Below are 25,887 nucleotides of genomic sequence, written 5' to 3' on the forward strand. Positions count from 1 at the left end.
TGTGGCCCCGGGGACTGTTGTGGCTCCTGCGCTGGCCTTGCAGCGGGCACGGGGCCATCCCGTTATCACCGCTGCTCCCGGTATCACCGCTGCTCCCGGTATCACCGCTGCTCCCGTTCCATCGCCTCCCGCTGCCAAAGAGCAAAAGTCCAAACACCACGGGGCCGGAGCAGGCGCCGATGCCAGGCTTCATCTTTTCCAGCCGCGAAGCCACACGGGGTGCTGGGTGCCGGGTGCTGGGTGTTGGGTGCTGGGTGTTGGGTGCTGGGTGCCGGGTGCCGGGTGCTGGGCGTTGGGTGCTGGGCGTTGGGTGCTGGGTGCTGGGTGCAGCCGGCGTTTGCTGAGTGGCACCAACGCGGCGCCCACTGGCTTGCCCCTAAAAGCAACCACCCGCACTGGGGGATCCAGGGGGGACCGGGGGGACTCCCCCACACACACACACCCCCACTCCCACCCCTCGTTTCCAGCCCGCCCCCGGCAGCCACCCGTACCCCTAATGGTGGAAATGGGGGTGCTGGCGGCCCCCCCATATGCACCCCAACACCCCTACTGCCCCCAGCACCCCGGGGTTCCCCAGGTCCCCCCCTGCACCCCAACACCCCAATAACTCCCCCATGCACCCCGAGGTGCCTCATGTGGCTCCCATGTACCCCAAACACCTCATAACCCCCCCATGCACCCCAACCCCCCCCCCCATGACCCCCAGCACCCTAGGGTGCCCCAGACCCAACCCCCACCCCAGCACCTCCCCATGACCCCCAGCACCCCAGGGCGCCCCATAGCCCACCCCAACACCCCCCAGCACCTTGGGGTGCCCCAGACCCGCCCCCACCTCCACCCCAACACCCCCCCCATGACCCCCAGCACCCTAGGGTGCCCCAAAGCCCACCTCCCTCCCCCCAGCATCCCAGGGTGCCCCATAGCTCCCCCCCCCTCCCCGCACTCCAGCCCCCCCCCCCCACACACTCCCCCAGCACCCCGGGGTGCCCCAAAGCCCCCAGGTCCCCCCTTGCACCCCAACACCCCCATGACCCCCCAGCACCCCGGGGTGCCCCCATGCCCCCCCCCCCCAGCACCGCCCCTCCCCACCCCACCCCTCTGCTGTCCCCACCCCCTTCCCCTTCTCCACCAATAGCATGGCGGGGGTGTGTCCTCCGGCCCCGCCCCCTGGGACCAGCAGACCAATAGGAGCGGGGGGGCGTGGCCCGGAGCCCGGCCCCCACGTGCTCGGTGGCGCTGCCCCGGGGTGGGGGGACCCGGGGGGGGGCGCGCAGCGCATGGAGGCGGCGGCGGCGCCGGGTCCGGGTCCGGGTCCGGGTCCCGGCAGGGCTCGGCCGGGCCCCCCCCAGCCCCAGCCCCAGCGCCGGGAGCTCTTCAGGGGGCAGCGGAAGGAATCCGAGGTAAGGACCGGGGGGGGGGGGGGCGCCCCAAAGTGGGGTCGGGCTGGGGGGGGGGCACGATTCGGGCTTGGGGGTGCGGATCGAGGCTTTCTGGGTGCCGGCTCGAGGTCTCTGGGGGTCCGGAGGGGTCTGGGGGGGCTCGGTCCCGAAGGCCCCCCCCCCCCGCAGCCCCCCGGTACCGTGGGGTCCGCGGGCACCACGAAGCCCCCCCAGGGGATCCCCGGGAGCAGGGCGCGGGGGGGGACCCGGTCCCTGGGTGCCCACCCGGGGTCGGTGCCCGAGGGGGGGCTCCGGGCTTCGCCTTCCCCCCCCCCCCCCCCCGCTCCCGGAGCCTCCCGGCTCCCCGAATCCCCTCGCCCCCACCGGGCTCCGCGGCTCCTCTGCCAGGCTGCAAAAATTGGGCAGAAACCGGGGCAGAAATTGGGCAGAAATCGGGGATCTGCGCTGCGCATCCCGGGGGGGGGGACATCGGTGTTAACGGGGACAATTAACGGGGACAATTAACGGGGACAACGCGCCCCGGTCCCAGCCTGGCTGCCAGGAGGGTGCCGGAACGCGGGAGGGGAGCTGATGGTAAGGGCATTTATTTCACGTTTTTTATCGATTTTTTTTTTATTATTATTATTTATTTTATTTCACGCTTATTGCCCAGCCGCGTGTCCAGCCACTGCGCCTTCTCCGCGCTCCTCCGCCAGGTTTCACGCTCCAGTTCCTCGGGAGCAGCTGCGGGGCTGGGGTCTACAGCCCCCCCCCCGCCCCGGGCACCCCAAAACCTGGCGTGGGGATGGGGAGGGCACGGGGGTCTGCATCCCCCATGGGTGCCCTGGCTCCAAACCAGCCCCCGTTTTAAGCCAGGAGGGACGGGGAGCACGTGTGGAGCTCTGAAGGCAAAAAGCTCCCGGGGGGGTCCTGCCTGGGTCCTGCCCGGGCTTTGCCGTGGCTCTGCTGGGGCCGGGGAGCGCTATTTTTACACGCACCTCCCCAAATCTGCCCCGTGCCAAACGGCCCGGCCAAGCCCTGGGGACCCGAGCCGAGATCCTCAACACACGAGTCCCCGCTGCGGCGGCTGCGGGAGCTCCGGCACAAACCCTGCCAGCACCGCGCTCCCCGAGCGGCCTCGCAGCCCCGTCCCGATGGCTCCCGACCGGCCCCCCCGGGACGTGGGAGCCCCCCGCGCCCACCACTCACCCCCGCTGCTCTCCGCAGGGCTCCTTGGACTGCCCCAACCTGGAGTTTGGATACGGGGACGCCGACGGCCACGGCGCAGAGCTGTCAGGTGGGGCCAGCGGGGCGTTTCGGGGCTGTGTTGCTCTAACGGGTGTCCTCGTGGGGTGGGAGGTGGTTTTGGGGTAGCACCATCCTGGTGTTAAAAGAGCACGAGGTTTTTATTAGCAGTTTATGGCCCCGTCCCACATCTCCCCGCGGGGCAGTGACTCGGGCTGCTTCCACCCCAAAACTGCCGGGGTCCCCCACGGTGCTGCTGTAGGAATTACCTAGGGCTGTGGGAATTATATGGGAATGGGCACAATGCCGCGTCCCTCCGGGTCCAGCCCCGTGTGCAGGTGCCACAACCTCCGAGCCGCTCAGCGTGAGATCAGTGCAGTTCTGCCTGGCTGCACGGGTGCTTCTGCAGTCCCTCCCTTTGCAAATTGACTGAACCGGGACAGAAATTTACCCCAAAAACCCCTACGGTGCTGCAGATGCAGCGGGGCAGGGGCGTGGGAACGGCCCAGGGGCGAGGAAGAGGAGGGGGAAAAGCCCCGGGGAACAGAAACCGGAGCTGCAGCTGCAGCGAGGCTTGACGAGACCAGAGCATCATGCGGCTGTGTGGGGGGCTCCGTAGGGCTGCGGATCCTGTTCTGATTTTGTCGGATTTTATGGCAAGTTGGGTACCCGCACTGCCCTCCCTGCTGCCCCACGGGCACAAAGCCTCCACCCCCGGCTGCAAATTAGGGCTGCAAATGATGAATTTGGTAGCGCTGGGTGGGTACCAGGTGCCCAGTGGAGCTACAGAAGGGCCCAGGGACAAGTTGAGATCTCTGCCCCATTTCCTCGGGCACGTGGGGACATCTCAGAGCCCCACGAGGAATTCGGTGGTGATGAGGAGGGGGAAGCCCCCGGCTCACTGCCGACCCCTTTGATCCATCAGAGCTGTACAGCTACACCGAGGAGCCCGAGTTCGGCACTAACAGGAGATGCTTCGAGGAGGATTTTCACACCCAAGGTACTGGCTCCGGGCTCAGCGCCCCGTGGCTTGGGGCTGCCCCGCCGCAGCCGGCACCCGCCTGGTGGTCGTGGTCGTGTCCCCTTCGCAGTGCGGGGACGGCGGTGGCTGGAGCTGGACAGGGCACAGCAGAAGGCCTACGTCATGCACCTGCTGGATGGGCTGGAGGTGGTCAACAGGGACAAGAGGCTCAAGGTAGCACGGGCCATCCTGTACCTGGCGCAGGGTAAGGACCGCTGCCTGGCTCCGGCGGGAGGTTTGGGAGAAATGTCATCTCTGGGTGGCAATCCTGTGCCAGCTCGGTGCAGCAAAGCTCCTTCCCAGGATGGCCCCGGGGCCTCCAAAGCAGCTTCCTCCTAACCACTGCCTCCCTTGGGGCCTCTCCAGGCGTGTTTGGAGACTGCGATAATGAAGACGATGTCCTGCACTGGTCTCGGCACAACAGCTTCCTCCTCTACCAGCTGGGAACCTTCACCGCCTTCCTGGAGCTGCTCAACATGGAGATCGAGTGAGAGGACCTGCACTGCCCTCGCCCTCCTCCTCCTCCTCTTCTCCCCATCCTTCTCCTCCTCTTCCCCCCTCTTCATCCTCCTCCTCCTCACCGCGGACCAGCAAGGTGCCGTAGTCGTGGCACAGCCCCGAGTGCTGCGTCTCCACCTCCAGGGCCGTGGGCTGGGATTGGGGCTGGGATTGGGGCCGGGGGTGAGGAGCAGCCAGTGCCTGGTGGCTGGTGCTGAGCCATTCCCTCCCCTGCCCTGCAGCAACAGCCAGGCCTGCAGCAGCGCCCTGCGGAAGCCGGCCATCTCGCTGGCCGACAGCACCGAGCTCAGGTACCCCCCTCTGCCCCCTGCCAGCCGTGGGGCCGGCATCAGGGACAAGCGCTGGGGACCCGGCGTCACCTCCCCGCCGTGCTGTCCCGGCAGGGTGCTGCTCAGCGTCATGTACCTGATGGTGGAGAACATCCGCGTGGAGCAGGAGTCGGATCCCCCGGAGTGGAAAACCTGCCGGGAGACCTTCAGGATGGAGCTGGGTGAGCCTCGGGGTTCATCATGCGCCAGCGAGGTCCCTTTGCTGCCCCAGCTCCGTGGGGAGACCTCGGGGACGGGGCTCTAAACCCGCTCCTGGTCCCTCTCCCTGCCAGGGTTCCCCGTGCGCACCGAAGAGCCGTTTGCTCTTCTGCTCTTCACGATGGTGACCAAGTTCTGCAGTGGCCATGCTCCCCACTTCCCCATGAAGAAGGTCCTGCTCCTGCTCTGGAAGGTGCTCCTGGTGCGTGAAAACCTTCTTTTCCCAGAACCTGGTAATTCTGGGAACGGCGCTGTGCGGCCCGGACACTCCCCACTGTTCAGTGCAGCCACGGCGGGGTTATTTAGGGTGGCACAAGAGGCTGACCGAGGTGAACGGTTCCCTCTGGGGTGAGGTTTCTCCATCCTCAGCTCTTCAGTTCGATGGCCTCAAGCCGCTGCTCCCCGGGCAGCCCCGAAGAGCCGCGCGGCGCGGGAGGGACCTCCCCTGCCTGCTCCGTCACCTCTCTTGTTGGTCCCTAGTTCACGCTGGGAGGATTTGAAGCCCTGCAGGCGATGAAGGTGAGGAAGAGGGAGGAGCTGGGCCTGCCGCCCCTGCCGGAGGACAGCATCCAGGTGATGCGCAGCATGCGCGCCGCCTCGCCTCCCACCTACTGCATCGAGCTCGTGGAGCAGCAGCAGCAGAAGCGCGGGCACCGGAGCCGGCGGGTAAGGGCGAGCGCGTCCTCCCGGGACGTGGACCAGGGTTTTCTCATGGGGAGGGGTTTTCTCCTGCTCAGGGAGCCAGCCTGTGCTCGGGAGCACGTTTTCCTTCCCCCTCCAAGCGCTCATGCATTTCTCAGCTTATAAAAGCTGCTGCAGATCAGCCCTGTGATGTGCTTGATCCGGAGGAAGCGAGAGGATGTCCTGACCCTATGGCAAAAGGCTGATAAGTGCTGAGCACCCAGCTGCTCGCAGCAGGCTCGTCTTTCTTTAGCTCAGTTCTTGGCATTGCGGGGTTACGGTCAGAGGATGAAAACACTTCTTGTACTAAGGGGGAGATATCGGGCGGTAGCTCCAACAATTAAGGTGGAAAATGGGGCCACACTTCCCAGAGCAGCAAGGTTAGAGGCACAGAGGGAGCTTGTTCCTTGTCCAGACTCTGGTGGCAACAGATAGAAGGGAAATCCTCACCCAGGGAACACCTGGGATTTCAGCCCTTCCAGGATGGAGATGTCTGATGCCGGTGGCTGGGAGGGAAATGAAATCTGTGGTGTGACTTCAATTTCTCCATCCCATTTTGCTGCAGCCCCTGATGAAGCAGGACAGTTTGGATATCTACAACGAGAGAGACCCCTTCAAGAATGATGAAGCAGGAATTGATGAAGAAGAGAGCGATGATGTGGACAGCGGGATTGAGGGGGAGCTGGACCTGATGGAGCGGGATGCGATTATCCCCATGGTGCCAGCCCAGCGCGCACCTATTGAAAGGGTGTCGTTCCCCAAAGGCCTCCCCTGGGCCCCCAAAGTCAGGTAAATCCAGCTGGTTTCATTGCCATCCTCCCCAGTCCTACCAGCTGCCTGTCCTGGAGCTCATTACAGGCTGAATATCTGCCTGTGGCAAGTTTGTTGGCTCCTGGCAAGCCGAGCTGAGGTGACTCCACTTCTTTTTCGGTCTCAGTTGGCCCTTGCTGGGCTGGGTTTAGCTTGACTTTACAAGCCAAGTGTGGCCAAGGCCGGCCAAGGAGTGGAAATCCCATTTTGGAAACCCCAGGGGCACTGGGAATGAATTTCTATGGGAACAGGGCCCATGGGCTGGGAGCAGGGCGAGTTGTCCCAGCCGGCACCGATGGGTCTTGGTAGGGCAGGGTCCTTGATTAATCATCTGGTTAATGAAAGGGGCTCCTGCTCACTGAGTGGGACCCCTGTGTTGCCAAATGAATCCTTCTTGAGTGGCCTCGTAGGGTGAGAAATGGGAGAAATACAGCTGATAAAACATGGTGCCTTCCCTTCCTAGGGCCAATCCTGCTACCTGTGGTATGGAGGAGGGTTAGGAAAAAAGGGTGACCCTCTGCCCTCTCCTTCAAATCCGTGCGAGCTTCTTGCTGCTGATCTGAAGCCTGGATTTAATCCAGTATCTTTAAAACGCAGGAGCAAATACATCTTTCTGCTGTGGGGGCAGTGAGGGGTTAAGCGCCTCTATCCGCAGCGCTCCTGGGGGGACGCAGCGAGAAGCCGTTTCCCACGTGGGTCCCTGCACACGTGGTGCCATCGTGCTCCGCGTCAACGCGCTCGGCTTTGGAATCAAATGACCCTTGTTTTTCTTGGCTGGTGCCTGGGAATCCGGCCGTTTTTCTCCCTGCCTCGGCTCCCATCTCCGCTGGCAGCGCTGAGACCCGAGCCGTTCTCATGCAAGATGCCCAAGGCGGACGAGATGTCAGCGGCCTCTCCCGTAGCAGCACACGCTCTGCGAGGCTGTGGAGATCACGTTTGTTCGCCCCAAAGGAGCAGGTGCTACTTGCAGTTGCATGTGCTCAGGGCAGAGAAGTGCAAGGAGTTCCTGGTCATAGGAAACCGCTCGCCGTTTACTTGCACTCTCCCGTGGAGCTGCTCGGCAAATGCAGATGGTTTTGGCTCACGTTGTGAGCAACGGTGGCTGTAGCCAGCAGCTATTAAGACCTTGAGAAATCGATCCTAGAAAGCTAAGAGGTTCTTGCCAGCCCCATTCGGGAGCTCTTTCTAGGCAGCGGAGGCTGCGTTCTGATAAATGTCTCTTTTCCTCCCTTCTCGTTTTCGTTTCTCTGCTGCTCCATCAGACAGAAGGACATCGAGCATTTCCTGGAGGCCAGCAGGAACAAATTCATCGGCTTCACTCTGGGACAGTGAGTGTCACGTGCACAGGGCCAACAGAGCTGTCCCCTAGCTCCCATCGGTGCAATTTAACTGCAATTTAACCCACAGAGCTCGGCTGTTCTCCGCTCAGCCACCCTAAATCGTCCCTGGGACGACGCGGAGCAGCGCTGGGTTTTGCTGGGGCTGCAGCACTGCGCTCAGCATTATTAGAACGCGTCCTTGAGGATGCTGGCCTCTGGGGACCTCCTTCTATTAAAAATCAGACCTAGCCCAGAATAAGTGACCCCTGTCCCGAGCAAGAGCCCACGTTGAGGGGAGGAGTCTGGGTGATCCGATATCCCCAGCAAATTACCCGCTCCGAACAAACCAAGCTGCGAGCGCAGTCATCCTGGCCCGGGCCCAGCAGGGTGTACAGGATGTGTTGGTTTGTAGGTGTGGTGCTGAGCACGGTCAGGACAGAGATCTGCTTTCACCCAAATCCTTTTGCCAACGTTACCCCTCTCTCATGCAGACTTTGCCGGGGAGGAGGTGGGAGGTGGGCAGCCCACACCAACACCTCTCCCAGCTCCCCACCCATCCAGGCTGCGTTCGGTGGGCTATGGCCTCCCTCCTTTCACCTCGTGTGAGATGGAAGTCACCGGGATCACCTCCCCAGCCTTGTACTTACCTTCTGTCCTCCCCTCCAGAGACACCGAGACCCTGATAGGGCTGCCACGGCCGATTCACGAAAGCGTGAAGACGCTGAAGCAGGTAAGGCATCGCGCCGTGCGCAGCGTTCGGGTGAAGCAGCCCAGAAAGCCCTGGGGAGCTGCCAGCTGGTCCAGCCTCACCCCATGCTATCTGTGCATCTGCAGATGCTCTGAGGAGGGATCACACCCATGGGGATCTCATAGAGGTGGGGAAATCTTTGGCCAAGATCACCAGGGCCCTAGAGGGACTGCAGGGCATCAAGTTTCGCGTGCATTAACTTCGTGCCACAGCACTCACTAAGAGCTTCAAGTTACTCACATGTTCTCTCAGCGCACCGTAAATGATTCATGCACGTTCAGTCCTCTGCTCCTCTTCAGCTGATGTGCAACGACACGCTGAGCCTGAGCTCTCCATTTGTTTGTGGGGAGATCCTAGGAGGAGTAGGTGGAAGCAATCACAAGCACGATGGGTGAGGGGCTTCGGGGACAGAGGGATGTCCTCTGCAAAGAGAAGTTCTCCACGTGTGTGCTGTGACCTGTGCACTTACCTCGGATACGAATGAACGCCACAGGTGTTGTCACTGCTCAGTGTTCCCTCCCGCAGCTGTGGAATTTCTCTGCCTCTGTGTATTTTGCCAGCACAAGTACATTTCCATCTCAGACATCCAGATCAAGAACGAGGAGGAGCTGGAGAAGTGCCCCATGTCTCTGGTAAGGAGATGTGCTCCCCGTCACTAAACGGACACGTGGAGAAATTCACAGAAATCCACACATTTTCCCTGATCCTTAAACACACCTTGGATGCTCCTTGCTCTAAAACACTGTATCGTGACCAAATCAATAAGTCCTCAAGTTAGGTTTTAGTGATGTGACTGACATACCTCAATTGTGCAGACCAGAAATACTTTTTCCCCCTTGTTTCTAATATTTCTCTGTGCTACAGGGGGAAGAGGAAGTCCAAGAAACCCCTTGTGAGATCTTGTATCGAGCCATGCTGTACAACCTCCCCCAGTATATGGTAAGCCCGTGTTTTTTAAAAGTAAAAACGAATTTGTGAGCGGGGAATGGTGCCAAATGGCGAGCCGACGAGCCGTTGTGCGTGGGTGCAGGCATCGTCTGACCCCAAAAAACAAGCTCTGGACGTCCTTGAGCAGGAACCAAACTGCCCCATCGTGTCGCTTTGGGTGGCTCTGCGAACAAACCAACCTGGGGAGTGCTCTTAACAGCTAATGGGGAGTCTGTAAGGTGTGATGTTCCCATGGGGACACCCCTTGCAGCTTTCCCATGGCCCCAAGAGATTCTCACACAGTACAATGTGCGTCCCAAAATTCAGCTACCTTGTGATGTTAGTGGGCGCGTGCCCTGCATCCATGGGAAGAGGCAAACAGATTTAAATGCATTAAGCTCCAGGCGACTCTTGCATTAATTTATCCATACTGCTAGCGGTCAGATCCATCAAGTAATGCCAAGCCAGAGGTGCAACTGGCTTGTCTGCCCAGGGTGTAAAGGTTGAGGCTTGGCATAGTCAGTCCATCACCATGAGTGGAGCTTGGGCTGCTGAAATCCCGTTGAGTTGGCTTGAAGTTGTCCAGCTCCGGCAAGTGAAGGCGAAGGAAGGAATTCCCCCTTCCCAAGACCATCCCTCCACACCTGCCCTCTTCTGCAGATAGCTCTGCTGAAGATCCTCCTTGCTGCAGCGCCTACCTCCAAAGCCAAGACCGACTCCATCAACATCCTGGCAGACGTGCTGCCGGAAGAGATGCCGTAAGTCCCCAGGGAGGTGGCCACCAGCTGTCCCCGCTGTGATGTGAAGTCTTGGACCAAGTGGGAGAGTTGGGGTTTGCCAAGAGGTTCAGGGGGCTCCAGATTTGGGGATGGCTCTTTGGATAGATCCAAGCTACTGGGATGTGGTTTAGTGACGGGACGCAGTAGGTCAGGTTGATGGTTGGACTCGATGATCTTGAAGGTCTTTTCCAACCTACATGACTCTGAGATTCTTCTGTTGCTGCTGGGGAAGAGGGGTGAAAGCCACAGAAATGAACACTGGCTTGGGGGGGGTGTAAGGGTTCGAGCGCAGTCAGCTGCCCTCTGTGCTGTTCTAGCTAATTGACACAAATCATGAAATCACACTAATTGAGGCAAGTCGTAACTATCCGTGAGCATGTGGTAGGCATCCTCCACGCTGCTCCCCAGGGTTGCTGGCTGAGGGCAATCAGCTCTTCTTTTCTTGACACACTCTGGTGTCAACGGGCAGAAGGGGATAGAAACAAGACCTGGAAGGTCCCTGCGGAGCCGCTCCAGATGGATCCGAGTGCGCCAGTCCCTTCGTGTACCCGCTGCGCCCTTACCTTCTTTCCCTCCAACCCAGCATCACCGTCCTGCAGAGCATGAAGCTGGGCATCGATGTGAACAGGCACAAGGAGATTATCGTGAAGAGCATCTCGGCTTTGCTGCTGCTGCTCCTCAAGCACCTCAAGCTGAACCACATCTACCAGGTGAGCGCTGAGAAGGGGTCGGCCACTGCCAAGCCGCTTGTGCAGTCGGTGTGTCCCACGGTGCTCTTGTGGAGGACCTCTCCAGGAATCGTGTCCGTGGGGAGCTGCAGGTGGCTTTTCTGGAGAGATGAACCCTAGCCCCAGGACACGTTTTTTGTAGCGTTACTCGTGCAGGGATAACCTGCCTGCCGTATGTCTTTGGCTGTGTTTTGACGGAATCACTTCCACCCACGTGGAACGAGTTCCCAGAGTGCTGGGAAAACTCACGCTGTGGCTGATCAGGTTAAAATTCCGGAGATCTCACAAGAAAGAGCCTTCCCTGGCAGAAGGGTATGGGAATAGGGATTAGGCAAGACCCTCCAGTGCCGAGAGGTGGTGCTGGGTGGGACCTCGTGAGGCCAGCCAACCTGGTCCTCTGCCCCTCGGCAGGGTCAAGCTCTGGGGGCTCCGGTTTCAGCAGAGCTGAAGGTCAGGGTCCCAGATGCAATTTGAATTTTGTTAAATAGGTGGCGGTTTTCTGTTTGTTTGTTATTTAAGAGGTTTCCACGTGGTGCAAAGCCATCAAATCCATCCGTTTTATGAAGCCCACTGATATATGCACATATATATATGAGGTTAAATAGAAATCCATGTATTGGATTGGGTAAAATGGAAAAAAAAAATCAAATTTTCCAATCCTGCCTTTGCTGTGGGTTCCCGTATCCCCCCCCCCCCCCCTTTATTTTTTTATTTTTTTTTTTTTTGAGGTGTGGGAGCAAGCTGCTCCTTCCTCCTGGGTTTTGGATGATGGATGGTGAGAAGCATGGATAGGCTGGGCAGGGCAGGATGCGATGGGGTCGGACGGCGTGGGCTGCGTGAACGGGAGATTGCTGCTGGTTGTATCCCTCCTTTAGAGGGCGGTGGAGATGTGTTGTGTTATGCAGACCCAGGCCTTTTAACGTTTAGAGAGGGAGAGAAATTAAAAGCGTACAAGAAGGTAAGGGTACTTTTTCAAAAGTCGAAATTTAAAAAGGGGCTGGGTTAGCATGTGCTGCAGTAGGAATTTCTCAATTTCCTCTCCTAGTAGCTCTATCTCCTCCTTCCCCATATACTATTTTGTTGCAGATTTGATCTTGAAAAGTGACCTGCACACACTAGGTGCAGCTGTCCCTAAACGGAAGCTATCCCTAAAACACAGAGGCTGGATGTCCACTGTATGGCAAATGCAATTTCCCCGCCGGTGGGAGTTGTTGTATATGGTGCAAGCCTTTTACAGCAGACTTCGGCACGGGGAAGATGGTCTGCTGGGTGTCTAGAGCAAACCATCGAGGCTGTGTTGCTTCCAACTGGAAATGGGTTTCCATTCCCAGCGTACGCTCCTGTTGCTCCCGCTAACGCTGACCCATCTCACTTCTCTTCCTCAGTTTGAGTACGTGTCCCAGCATTTGGTGTTTGCCAACTGCATCCCGCTGATCCTGAAGTTCTTCAACCAAAACATCATGTCTTATATCACTGCCAAAAACAGGTACAGCCACTGCTGGGGAAGAGAGAGGTGGTGGAGCAGGGAGGAATGTGCATGAAGACCCCAAACACATGAACACGCGGTGGGGCTGAGTGACCGCTGGCCCCAGAGTGGCTTGGGGCAGCGGGTTCTGCACTGCACGGAGGGGTGCAGTGCAGGGGGTTCCAGACTCTCCCTCACTGCTGAGGTATGCCCAGACCCATCTCGCTCTCACTGGGCTGGTTTTCATCTCTGCGTGGCCTCCTGGAAAGCATTTTTTTTTTTGCCCCTGGGCATCTGTGGACCACAGCTTCACAAAGGCGAGGTGGGGCAGAGCCTTCTGTGTCTTCTCTGCTTTTTATAGCCAAAATTCAGCTTTCCCGACTCCCTCAGGTCTCACGTAGTTGTCGCTGCCTTTCCCTTTTGAGCCTGGCGATGTCAGGATGGGAGGTGGCAGCAGCGATGCTAGTACCTGGGTGGCGCGCGGCGCTGAGCCGTGGGCTCCCGCTGGGACGTCAGGGTTGCATCTGCTCCGTGCCCTGTGTCAGGCTGTGGCACCTGGGAGCCCACGAGGAGCATCCGGCCCCGTAGACAGTCCACAAGAGGTTTAGCCTGACTTAGGGCATCTCTAGACCTTGTGTCTCTACCCTGAATTCCCGCTGGCTTGGTGGCGGCTGAGCTGTGGCTCAGCTGCTGGACTTAAAAGCAGCAAGCGGCAAAGAAGGGGATGGAAGGACTGACGCTGCGAGACTGATAGTGCAGGCTTCATTTTAGATCCCTGCACGTCTTGGGACATAGATAGCATCAGTGAGTGTATATGTACATATTATATATTGTATATTATATACATCATATATGTAGTATATATACTATGCATATTATATTATATATTGTTTAATATATAATATACATAGCCAAACAAATATAATATATAAATTAATATAAATTATCAAATTATATAAAACTTATCTAATATAATTTATAACTATCTAATTTATAATTTATATAAAATATGTATACAATTTTTGTTTGGGTACTTTTACAAAGTCAATAAACCCAGAAGGCCAGGAAAGACCTGATGCCCTTACCGTGCATTTTCTTGCTGGTAATATTCTGCCAGATGTCTGCATTTTAACCCAAGATCTGCTTTTCGTATGTGCTTGGTTTTGTGTTGTGGTTTTTTGTGTGTGTGTGTCCATACGAATAACTAATCTGCCATGTCTTAATGGATCCAAATCCTCCGAGCCCTCACTAACACGCTTGGGACACACTCGGGAGCCACGAGGGCTCGGCGTGCTCCGTTAAGCTGAGGCATGGGGCAGTGGTGGTGCTGGGAGCCCAGGAGGATGCTGACGGTGCTGGGCAGACGCTGTCACCAGAGGTGGCTCTGCCCTGGCAACTCAAACCCCAGCCATGAGGCAGGAAGACGTTGCAGGTTGCTGGACGTAGTCTCATAGATCATCCTAAAAAGTTGCTCGCATGCCGACCTGTTCTGTAACGAGTCCCTCCTTTCCCATCTTCCGCAGCATCTCCGTCCTGGATTATCCGCACTGTACGGTCCACGACTTGCCTGAGCTCACTGCAGAAAGCCTGGTAAGCAGCACATAGGCTCCTTGTAACAGTATGGTTCTACGTGGGAAGGCGAGGAAGGATTTTTGTTTTATTACTTCTGCCCTCTCTATACCCATTCAGTCCCAAATTAGACTTTTCCCCTCCCCTCCAGACTAGAAAATTCCTCCCATCCCTATTCTGACTTATTACCAGCTACGGGGAGGTGGGGCAGGAGGCACGGGCAAGCTTTGTGCACCCCGTACAATCTGCTGGGCTTAGAGTTTTCCCTTTTACTTGTCCAAGCTAGAGAGCCTGCTTCTAAAAAGGCTTCAGCCAGAGGCTGTTGCCTCCCAGGCTTTAATTGCTCAGCGCTCACGCTCTGTGAGATGCCAGTAGATGAAGGAATAAACCAAATTCCCTGTGGAGAGGAGCCTGAGCATTACAGAGGCCAGCCAGCACGATGGGTACGGATGAGAGGTTAATGCTGGAGGGTCCCTAACTGCCACGACTGCAGCACGACGTGGGCTGCACGCGGGCTGCGATGCTCTTCCCGCACAGGGCGCAGAGCGGGCACAAGCCTTGTGGCTAACAGGGAGGGGATCATTGGGAAGGGAGACCCTAAATGCAGCAGGAAGCATTTAGAAGGAGCCTGATCACCGGCAGGGGTGATCGCGTGGTGCCTGGCTGCTAAAATCTTAAGCCCCTGTTGTTTTCCTTAGCTTTGAAGAGGTTACAGCCACTGAAATAACAAGAAAGGTTTTCCGTGGTGAAAGGTTTTTCATGAGCCAAAGTTGCTCACGAATCCTTCCAAGGCTGCGAGCAGCTGGGGCAGCAAACATGAATTTATCAGCTCTGTGTCCACCACAGTTCCAACGCTCCTGTGATGCAAATCCCTGTTGTGAGCTGATTTTGCCAGATTTATGCCAAACTTACACAAAACCCCTCTGCGGAGCACGTACGGGAAGGCACGGGACGGTCACATGTGGCCAGCTGGGTCCTGTGCCGCCGCCGTGCCACCGTTCCAGCTCGGGATGTTCCACAGCTCTGCGGTTTGGTGCTTTCCACCAACACTGCCCTGGGTGCCTGCTGGAGGCGGCAGCTCCTGCCCCTTGTGCAGGGCCGGGGGTCTTGGCCAGCCCCGCTGGGCTCCCACGGGCCGCATCCTGGCCCGACGGGGACACCTAGCGACGTGTCACTGAGCACTCCGATGGCTCGTGCTGGTCCTTAGGTTCACGCTAGGTTTTGTGGCTCTAAGAGAGAACCTAACTTTTCTAGGGAAAACATTCGCAGGTGCGTTTTCCCAGCAGGGTCCGCTCCCCAGTCTGGGAGCTGCTCTCACCCCTAGGCAGGTTATTTGTTATATATCCTATATATGTATTATTTCTGCCGTGCTCAGTGCTGTCCAAACATAACATACTGCCCCCTCCATCAGCCACTGCTTCCCTCCAGCAGACAGGGGTGTTATCCTCACCGGAGATTAATTTAATTAGACATGCCAAAGCCAACTTGAGTGCTACTGCGTGTGCATGCCTCTGGGAGGACGCTCGTGAATGTAGGATCTCAGAGCCCCTCAAGGAAAATGTGATGTCTGGCAGGAAGAAACCTAACCCTGCCTTTTTTCTCCTTGAAACCCTCTCCTTGGAAAGTGGCAATTCGAGGCTGCTGCTAGGGAGGGCTCCTGCAGAGCTACTTGGAGAGGTTCAGGCAGGAGACAATTAAGTTCCAGTTTTCTTTTTCTCTCTTTTTTTTTTTTTCTCCTTGTTTTTATTGGTTGGCTCCGTGTCTAGAAATGATGCAGGGTGTATTCCTATTAATTAGACACTGCATTTTGGTAGGCATAAAACACAGCCTGGTTCTTCAGAGATGTGTTTGTGCACGTGTTTGTGTTTCTTTTCTTCAGCCAACATTTTATGCAGTTTTGGCTTTTTTTTTTTTTTTTTAACCCCGATACGCTGATTTTAACACCACAGCCGTAACACATTTCTTAGCAGATATAACAGAAGCTTGTGCTTTCAGTGGGCTGAATACAGGAGGGCGTGCTTGGTTTGCTTCCACGGAAAACTAGGACACGTTCGGCAGCGCCGTTCCCAGAGGAGGGACCCTCTGGCTGTCGGTAGCTGCTGCTCTTCCCACGCTGTAAATCAGAAGCGGATGAATCCTGGCAGGGTAGCAGGGACCTCTTCCATCCTCTCGTGGCTCAGGCTTCTCAGTCCCATCCTGGTCCCCGTCTCCCCTTTGGTGGCATCTCGGTGACATCCTGCCTCTGCGCTCTGCTGCGTAGGAGCCTCCAGCACAGACGTAGCCTCTGCTGGCAGAAGAGTGCATTTTCTCGGAGTGGCTTTTACCAAATCCCGGCATTACAGTGCTCCCAACTGGCAGATTTGTTTCTTGTCGGCCTCTACAAGTTACACGTACGCTAGCGCTTTTACCAGCTTCCTGAAACAAGGGGTTTGGTGCTCGCTTTTAAGAACAAAGGTATTACGCGGGCAGGATTTTCTTGGTAAATCTAGCTTCAGAGCTGGATTAGGCGCTGACAGAAGCGTCTCATTCAAATTCTCCTCCCAAGGGTGCCCAGAACGTGAACAGGATTTTTTTTTTCTGTGGTTAAGGCTGCAGCTTGCTGTAAGTGGCTCATAAATTAAGCAGCACTCGTTTCTGCTCTCAGCCCCAAGTAGGTTATTTGTGGGACACTTGTGCCGTGCTCCGTGCTGTTCAAACAAGACAGGTTACTGTGCTGGTGGAATTACAGCTCAAACGTGCCATGAGCACTGTTTACACAAGCCAGAGCCGGGGGTGCTGATGTACAGCTAATATTTAAAATTATACAGCTACTATTTCAAAAAACGTAGGAGCTGCACTTAAGCTGGCGAGGCTCTCTGTTACAGAAACGTCCCGTCTTCCCAACAGGAATGTTTGTCATCCTTCATCATTTTGTCTTTTCTTTTTATTTGTCCATAATATTTCCTCTAAGCATGTGGCAATTTAGGAATTAATTTATATAATTAACAAGAAGCTGTTCTCCGAGCAGTGGTGATGACTAGGCTGTAATTTGCTCTGTAAAACAAGGAACACAAATCTACCGAAATATATATTCCCCTTGACAGAGCAACGTGATTTATCTTGGGCCCTCTTCTAGACCCAAATACAAACTAAAAATGCCGATTTTTGTCCGAGGCTTTCAGAACATTTTTCCTGGGGAAAAGCTGCGGGCTGTCAGTGGTGTAATGATAGCCCAGGCGAGGAGGCGGCTCCGCTGCTCGTCCAAAATAAGATTTGTGCCACTGAAGAGCATCAGGGAGGGCATTCTGCACAGGGCAGAGCTGCTGAGCACTGCCCTTAGGGTTACCCTCTTCCCTCTCCTCTTGCAGGAGGCCGGAGACAACAACCAGTTCTGCTGGAGAAACTTATTCTCCTGCATCAACCTGCTGAGGATCCTCAACAAGCTGACCAAGTGGAAACACTCGAGGACGATGGTAGGGTGGAGAAATACTTTTCCTCCTGCAAATAGTACTTAGTTTTACAATCCTCGAGCCCTCTGCAGCAGTTTTGGGATACGGTGACCACCCCTATTCTGTCTGCTCGGGGTTTGTGTGACATGGTAACACCCAGTGCTGCACAGGCAGTATTTGCTTTGCTTCCTTGAGCTCGTGGCCTTGACTTGCGTTGCTCTCTTGGCAGATGCTGGTAGTCTTCAAGTCGGCCCCGATACTGAAGCGAGCGCTGAAGGTGAAGCAGGCCATGATGCAGCTGTACGTCCTCAAACTGCTGAAAATCCAGACCAAGTACCTGGGGCGCCAGTGGAGGAAGAGCAACATGAAAACCATGTCCGCCATCTACCAGAAGGTGCGGCACCGCATGAACGACGACTGGGCTTACGGCAACGGTGAGCAGAGCCGGGGACGCATCCTGCACGCGGCGGCACAGTCGTTGTGTTGGGGTTCGGGCGTGTTTTGTCCTAGGACCTGCTGGGATACTGTAAACTTGGTTGGGTCAGCACTGGGGATTTTTTTCGGAGGCCTTAAGGCACCATCAGGAGGAACCCAGTTGCATGAGGGAGGTTGGGAATAACGAGATCAGGCTGGGACACAGTCCCACGAGGTCTTCAAGACAAATTTCCACCAAACCCAGCCCTCCAATTCTGCACTCCCAAACCGATGGCTTTTGCCATCAGGGCACTGACTTGCTCCGCACCAAACGTGTGCTTGGGGCAGCCACATGTCTGGGATCTGGGCGGCAGCCCTGCAGTGCACGCCGGAGAAACAGCGGCGGATGCTGAGGATCCTTAAGCTGAAGACGTGCCGGTCTGTTTCAACAGCTCTTACGTGGCCTAAAGCTGTATTTTTAGAAGGCTTAATAACATGGTCCTGAACTGTTGCTTTGCATACATCTTCTTTTTTTTTAAAGAGAGTTAAACAGAAAAATTGGGTGGCATCCCTGTTTGAAAAGGAGACAGGGCGAGACGTAAAGGCCTAACATCTTCTCTTCCTTACAGGGGAGAGAGGCATTATAATTAGGGTGTTAATTTCTACTGTAAAAGATATAATTTATTTTTCGAAGACGGGTATGCTTTTGAGAGTTGTGATACCGCTGTGCCACTGATTCAGAAGAACCAAAATTAGACTCGCTATTTTTAATTTCCCTGTAAGGCTAGTGGAGTTCCCCAGATGCCCAAGGGCCGGAGGGCTGGGGAAGGCTGGGGACTCCCTTTCCTTTACAGGGATTTCTCTCGCCTCGCTGCCTTGCTCAGCGCACTCGTCTTCCCTGCAGGGCTGAATGCAGCAGCAGGACTTCTTTATGCCCGCGATCGCATAATTCACTACTCAGCAGGCGCTGCTTCTTGACCTGGGCACTTTGCCGTGCCAGGACTTGGCTTGCAAAGACGAGATCCGGAAGGGTTTTTCCCCAAGGATTTATTTTTAGCTTGGTGTATCTGGACTGAGATGCAGCTTGGACTTCTCCCTCCCTTCAGCACTGCTGAGACCTTGCCAGTGAATTTGCTGACCCTTTGTGGAGCGAATGGCTGGTTCATATAGATTCAAAGCTCATAAAGACCAAGTTTTGAAATAGTAATTTTTTGGAAATGGTACATATTTACATAATATTAGATGTTTAAAATATTGTGGTTATTACAGTCAGTTGTTAGCTTCCCAACCTTGCCCAAAATTTAGAAGCCTTTGTTTTCAGTAGCTTATAGTAAATTTGTGAGGTTTTAGCTATAAGCTTTAAATCTTGATCCCTGCCTCAGACATCTGCGGAGATCTTCAGTAAAAGTGGTGGGGCCTTTCCAAAAAAAGCAGGAGCTTTGTAGTGGTACAGAGTCCTTAAACCATGCTGAAGGCCAGAAATAATTGCATTTCTGCATGAAGTTTTCTGACTGCTGAATTTACAAGTGATTTTAATATATTTTATTTAAATACCTTAAATTAAATGCGTGCATAACAGCAACTGATTATGAATAATAATTACCATAGAATTAGAAATAACTGACTGGCTAATATAATACTCTTTTTAGTTCAGGCACATGACTGCTGTAAATTCTTGATCCTTTCTTTTGGTCAAACCGTACCGGAGTCACTTTCTCCACTATGCCGTGGTCTTGTTTCTTCTTGAACCTAGATATCGATGCCAGACCGTGGGACTTCCAGGCTGAAGAATGCACCCTGAGAGCCAACATCGAAGCCTTCAACAGCCGGAGATACGACAAGCCCCAGGATTCGGAGTTTGCGCCGGTGGACAACTGCCTGCAGAGCGTGCTGGGCCAGCGGCTGGAGCTCCCCGAGGACTTCCACTGCTCCTACGAGCTGTGGCTGGAGCGGGAGGTGTTCTCCCAGCCCATCCGCTGGGAAGAGCTGCTGCACTACCAGTGAGAGCCGCCCCGTCACCTGCCGCCGTCCCACCCCGGTGAGGACCCGGGGGCTGGAAAGGAAGGTGATTTTGGACCTGGGGGTTCTTAAGTAAGGCTGGAAAAAAGGTGACCATCTTTCTAAAGAGGCCAGGCCTCTTTGTATCTACCCAAACATCCTTGGTACGCAACTGCCATCTATTTGGAGGTCTTCCCTTTGGGGTGACCTCTTGGAGACTGTGTGGTAGCAACGGACCTGCACAGAGGCCAAGGACCAGGTTTCAGCATCACGCTGGTGGCAGTGTAAGCAGCATCCTCATCTGTTTTTCACTCCAAATTTACACCAGTGCACGAGAGATCAGAGTCTGGGCTGTCCCTTTGCTTGGTTCACGCATGCAAGTTTGTCCTAAGAGAATCTCAGCAGTGGAAGGTCTCCATCTCCCCCAAACGCCCCATGCTGCGCTCAATTTGTTTTCATTTATCCAGTTACGGATGTCCAAGAACGTGCTCCAGACACCCTACTGCTGTGAGCAAGGTGCCCTGGCTCCCTGATGAAGTGGAAAATAGGTGGCACTTGGTGGCGATCTTGAGCAGAGGTGACAGGTTGACTTGGCAAACGGAGATGACATTACTGCTTGTCCCCAGGCCAGTGCTGCTGCTGGGATTGTGCGGCCTGCGTTGGAGGCTTTCTTCCACAACTGACGATTTTGCATTCTTCACGAGGGATAGTAATTACCTTTTCCACTGCTCCACTTTGCTTCACCACTTCATTCACTTGCATTAGAGTAAGATGCACAGTGAGCTGTGCATTGCTTAGAGCTGCTGAGGACATTGATTGCCTCTCCATCTGAAATGAGCCCAGAATTATTGGCACAGAGGTTACTGACCCAAACTACAAGACGTCTGAAAGTGCCACGTAAAGGATTATTTCCTCATCCATCAAGATGCTCCATTAAGACGTCCATGCAGGAAAACAAAGTGCAGCAGGCTGATTGGTTTTGAAGGATAATTACTGCAACATTAGGTTTCCAGGTTGCTTTCTTCACTGCTCTTTAGCCCTTCTAGCCCTAGAGGAGAAAGTAAATGCCACATCTTCCTGAAAATAACCTGATTTTTGCACAGGTTTTTGGCTCTTTCCTTTAAGTGGGAAGGAAGAGTGCTTTGGGTAACACTTTGCTGCCATCACATGACGAAAACAGCAGATGCTGCAGTCCAGAGCTCTCAAAATGAATAGCAAACTGAGCTGAGAGCTTTCTATAACAAGGAAAAACCCTCGTGGGCAGGGGATAACCCACTGGGTGAGCTTCTGCTCAGCACTGTGCCTACCTTCTCCTCGGCCAGCAGCCCTAGTGCTGGGCTTCCCCGTGCTTCCTTCAGGATCCTGATGGGGTCTGAGAATTCTTACCTTTTTCTACAAAACGTTGTCAGTCCAGCACAGGGAATCCTGGGGTTAACCTTTCCTCCCTTATGAAACCAGATCTGGTGTCAAAGAAAAATGTGTCAATAAACATGGGCAAAATTTGGCTCCTCTCTAGCTGTATCGACGTAGCAAGCGCACAAGTGATAAAATCACAGGTATTTGTTATGGCAGGATTCGTGCTTATTGCTGTAGAATTAAACTGGGAATGTTTCCTTAATGTGGTTTGCAAAAGACATTTTTCAATGAAATAGCATTAGTAAACCTGCTCAAAAAGGCTTTTGTTCAAAATAAACCAGAGCAACTTTTGAAGTTCATTCATTTACTGGAATATTTTTCTTTGTGCACCTTAATTTAAATGCTGCTTTTGGTGGTTAATTTTGTTTGTTTGTTTTAGGGGTAGAAATGTAGTATAAATGCTACTATTTCCAGCCAGGTGCTAGGGGACAGAGCCCAGGACTAACTGGACAGTTTAGGATTTTCTCTGTGATGATTCATCTGGTTTTCCTACCAAATGTGCAGTTTTTCCCCCATTTCGCCCACAGGCCAGGGTCCTGAGAGCTGAGCTGTACCCTGCATGGTATTACATGGTCTGGCACAAGGGACACTTGTCTGTTCTTTTTTTCCTGCCTTCTCATGGTGACCCCACACTGAAATAGTCCCCGTATTTGTTTCCAGCTGCACCACTTATTTTATGATTCCTCTGCTATTCTATGCTTTAGAGTGATTTAGAAAACTGTCTTATTTCCTAACAGCTAAGTCTGAATGTAAAGGAAGTATTACAGAAGTATGAAATCCTTTTAGTCTTAATAAACTAAGGGCACGGAGGTGTTTCTTCAAGGGGACAAGCAAGTTGATTAGTTATTAATCAGAAACTTAGAAAAGCCCTTCATGTTTGGCTCAACCCCCCCCAGGTGTCTCCTTCACCCACTGTTTGTGTGGGTACTAGTTATTCTCTTTGATATCGTGTTCATTTTTCTGCATTTTGTATTTAAATTCTGCTTCATATGAGGTTTCCATAGCTTATCAGTGCCTTCCATCTTTTCTGAGGTATGGAATAGGAATACAAATTCTTACCTGGATCTCTGTGGTAGAAGGAGGTATGAGCTGTTATGTTTGAATACTATTAATTTCCAACACAAGTTAAGCTTCCTGGAGATATACCTCTATATAAAAACTGAACCTCTGTGTAAAAAAATAACTAGGGAAAGGTAGACTTTTAACTTAAATGCTGTATCTCATCACGGATTTATCACAGACTGTACGTTTATCGAGATAGGCCATGCTTTGTGAGGGTTTCTTTGGGAAAGAGGGGCAATGTGGGTGTCAGTTCGGGCTGATAAACGCTGCTGGTCTCCCTACAGACCGCACAGCACGCTGCAAAGCAGCCGTGCAGCTGAAATGCCATTTTGACAGGAACAGAGGAACCTATATTTTAATAAGTTTATTCTAGTTACAAACAGATGCAAGTCAAGGTAATAATGCCAAGGCTTTCCCTAGACACATTCGAGCAGTGTATTCACTGAGACTCCTCTAGAAAACTCCCTTACCGTCTCTGACAGCCTGAGCTGCTGCTCCTCCAGCGGTACGAGAAAAGTCTCCATCCTGCTACGAATTCTCAAACCGCAAGCTGGTAGCAGCTTAAAACGTCTTTGCTTCACAGTGAGCATTTTCTTCTCCCTAAAAACCTAAGAGTCAGAAGGCAGCAATTATGGGATAATCATTCTGATACATAGGAAAGAAAAGTTCTAGAATATAGTTTTCTAATGGTTTCTGTACAGCTGAAGGAGCCGTATCTTATCTTACCCCAAACATTACTCCTGATTCCAGGAACGGTTGCATATGCTCAGTTTCTGTTGAAACTGCGTCTGCAGAGCTTTTTTTCAGCCTACAGGTGGTTGCAGAAAGCTTTGCTGCTGCTAAGTCAGTATCTTCAGTACCTTAAGATTCTTCTGTTCCTAATTTTAGCCTCATTTCCTAGGGATAAAAGGCACCGGCAATTGCACTCCTGGTCTCTCAGTGCTCTATAAGCAACTTTTGAGCTGGTTAACTGATCCCTTGCAAATTTGAGTAAAGGATAAAAGGCCTCCAAGATGTTGTGTTCTCATAAGAGTTGTGAAAGGGAGCATCTGAGTGGAGGGATAGACCCTATTAATGCCCCAGCCGAGGCAAAGCGGGGCAGCTCAGCCGTTTCTCATTCGGTTCAGCAGGGACCAGCTGCCCAGTCCTAAAAGAAGAGCTGGGGTCAGTGCTGGGAAAGGACAGGGGAGAGGGGCTGAAGGGAAGGGATGCACGCCGGTGTGACACTGGGTTTCAGTAATTCCATGACATAGGACAGCTTGTTTAAAAAAAAAAGAGAAAGATATTATCAACTTGTTGGCATACAGAACATAAGGCAGTATGTTCTTCCCACTAAGTCTCAGCAGTCATTTGATTCTCTAGTTGGATGCGGTCCCCTGTGTAAATTTTCCACTCTCTCTGTGAAAAGGACCATACCCTAATAGCCCTCCTTCTTCTTATCTGAATATTTCTGTAAAAATAATGATAGTGAGATGTCCTGACCTAACAGCTGCACTCTTTATTTATCAATTTGTAACTACAGCGGTGTCTTTATGAGGCCAGGTTTATTATACTCCTAGTTTGCAGGAACCTCCCTTAATTATTTATCAAAACCCTTGCATTTGTAAAGAGCAGCTTGCTTTGTAGCCAGCTCCAAGTATCTTTACAAAAAACAAGTTGACTGCGCAGGCTAATTTTTGTACGCTTGATCTAATTTCTGACACACTTGTCATTGCTGGTACTTCATTTTACCCTTAATAGTAAAATGTGTTATCTTGACAATTGCTTTTGCTAAAAGGAGACAATGGGTATAATTACGATCACTTCTTTTATGCCATGTGGTTTGTTGATTAGAAAATTACATAAAATCATTTTTCCGTGAACATAGCAAAAATATTTTTTTGTTATTTTTTCATTATTCGTTCATCATTTTTTTTATTTATCCCAAGCTTTATTCAAAAGTGTTTTACTTAGAAAGTCTACAGACAGTATTTCTGAGCCATGTTTCTGACCCTTTTCCTATTTTCTCTTGTTCTTTTGCTTCTTTCTCTGTCCTTTTTGGCTCCTTCTGATCAGGTACCAGGATTCCCCTGAGATTTTCCCCAGCAGTGAAAGTTCTTCTTGCAGGGCTATTTGCATCTCAGAAAGCTGACCAATTCCACTGCCTGTGGCCTGTTAAGAGGCAGGAATGGGAGAGAAATAAGCAGCACGACGAAGAATGTGGGAGCTGCATTAGTACACAGCCACTGAAAAAAAACAGCCACGGATGCACCCAGACCAACCAAAGCCTAAGGCCTTGTTCCTTTTCAAATGGCAAGGAACCTCTTTAGTCCACAATTCGTCTTCTACATGGCCCTGACAAGCTTGGTCTATGATACAGGGTAACAGGATCCCCCATTTTCCTTTGCAGCTGAAGACAAAGAAGTTCAGCTGCTCCATCATTTCGTCTGAATAGAAGGGAGGTAACGTGCTCATTAGCCTCGGTGAAGTCTGATACTCCCCACTGATCAGAAAGCAATTCCCTTCCAATAGCACTTTCTCCTGTGCAACAAAACCTGCATCCCACTCATGGCAGCAGAAAGCAGTTATGAAAGGGAAAAGGCTAGTATTTTCTAGAGCAAATAAAATATCCATGAGAAGTAAAAGAATCGGAGATGTATGTTTCTAGGCTGCGTGTCTTATCACGTATACTTGGAAGCATGTAACATGTCCAGATTACAACAGAGAAGTATTTCCACTCGCTTCAGAGAGAGGTACCGCATCATATTTGTGGTAATGACAGTCAGCTGATCACAAACGCTTTATTACTAACATTACTTCAGAAAGACAAGCTTCTGTTTTCCATTAACTCAGTCCCTTCCTCCTCAAGGCAAGTAAGTCTGATGGTTTATATTCCGTGTTTCAAAAGTGCCTTTCAGATTGTCCTCCTCAGCAGCACCTTGCTCTCTCCGGGCTTCATGGCAGCCGTGGTGTCGGGTGATGACCCAGTTGTTATTTCCAAAGTTTCCTGGTCTCACTTCTCCACTGGGCCTGCACTCCTGGCTCAACTTTCCCTCCTGATAAAAGAGATAATCATTAGACCAGTGTTTTGCTGAGCTGTGCCTTTGCTCTTTGACTTCCTCTAGTCATCACCAGGTACGTTTTGCTGCAGCCTATCAGTCGCACTCATTCCTGTCACTTTGCCCTCTTTTGATATCTAGTCCACATGCAGGTAAATATTTTCCTGCAAAAATTTCCTCCCTACCACATTATTCCTTTCTTTCACTGATACATTTACTTCTCTTAATGTATCGGACCGACTCCTGCTCTCCTTATTGTTCTCATCTCTTCTTTTGCTTTCACTTTTGGGAGATCCGTCATTCTTTATTAATCCATGCTTTAACCTAGTAGGTCACAGGTCTGGCTCACTCTCCGTATCTCCTCCTATTTTCAGCATACCTGACTGAGATACTCTCCCTGCAAACACTTCCTCCAGTAGAGCTGGCCAGTTCCCCCTTGAACTTCTACATTCCTAACCAAGTATATCCCCCCTTGTATCAGTATTAAAATGCTTCTTTACAGAGTCTGCATACCTTCTAACCACATCACTTACCAGCATCCAAAGCAGTAACTGAATGCAGATTAATCATTATAATTACATGAGACGGAAATTTATGTTTGCAATAAATCCAACAATAGCTGTAGCTGCCAGGAAGAGGGGAAGGGCAGGAAAGATGGTAGGGCATCTCTGTAAATCAGAATTGTTTCTTCTACCGACAATCCTTTCCAATGCTGATTTACTTAAATGTTTGTATTTAGTACACTGTAATATATACAATTATCATACTAAGGGAGAAAACAAAGGCTGGACGGCTATTATATCTGATAAATAAA

The 25,887-nt window shown here is 52.7% G+C and overlaps 1 protein-coding gene and 1 long non-coding RNA gene across 5 annotated transcripts in view; one reads left to right on the plus strand and one right to left on the minus strand.

The window, feature by feature from the left end:
- Nucleotides 1–1,196: 1,196 nt before the first annotated feature.
- On the plus strand, nt 1,197–21,272 carry STRIP2 (striatin interacting protein 2). Its single transcript, XM_080570617.1, has 21 exons — nt 1,197–1,400; nt 2,607–2,676; nt 3,550–3,624; nt 3,716–3,850; nt 4,012–4,132; nt 4,386–4,454; nt 4,548–4,654; nt 4,766–4,893; nt 5,172–5,357; nt 5,938–6,161; nt 7,445–7,510; nt 8,168–8,231; nt 8,810–8,881; nt 9,114–9,188; nt 9,837–9,934; nt 10,539–10,665; nt 12,069–12,169; nt 13,672–13,738; nt 17,065–17,169; nt 17,375–17,579; nt 19,313–21,272. Exons 1-21 carry the CDS (start codon nt 1,278–1,280, stop codon nt 19,561–19,563), a joined length of 2,469 nt encoding a protein of 822 aa, XP_080426743.1. The 5' UTR covers nt 1,197–1,277; the 3' UTR covers nt 19,564–21,272.
- LOC308184060 overlaps nt 16,626–25,887 on the minus strand; it is a 28,775-nt gene continuing 19,513 nt past the window's right edge. For all 4 annotated transcript variants that reach the window (XR_013942562.1, XR_013942563.1, XR_013942564.1 and 1 more), the window contains 3 exons: nt 22,762–25,070; nt 22,506–22,643; nt 16,626–21,017 (listed from right to left, as the gene is read on the minus strand). This is a non-coding gene — a long non-coding RNA (uncharacterized lncRNA). The remainder of the gene's footprint in view (nt 21,018–22,505; nt 22,644–22,761; nt 25,071–25,887) is intronic.

Source organism: Anser brachyrhynchus (assembly GCF_964034855.1).
Source record: "Anser brachyrhynchus genome assembly, chromosome: 1".
In the NCBI taxonomy this organism is placed as follows: Eukaryota; Metazoa; Chordata; class Aves; order Anseriformes; family Anatidae; genus Anser; species Anser brachyrhynchus.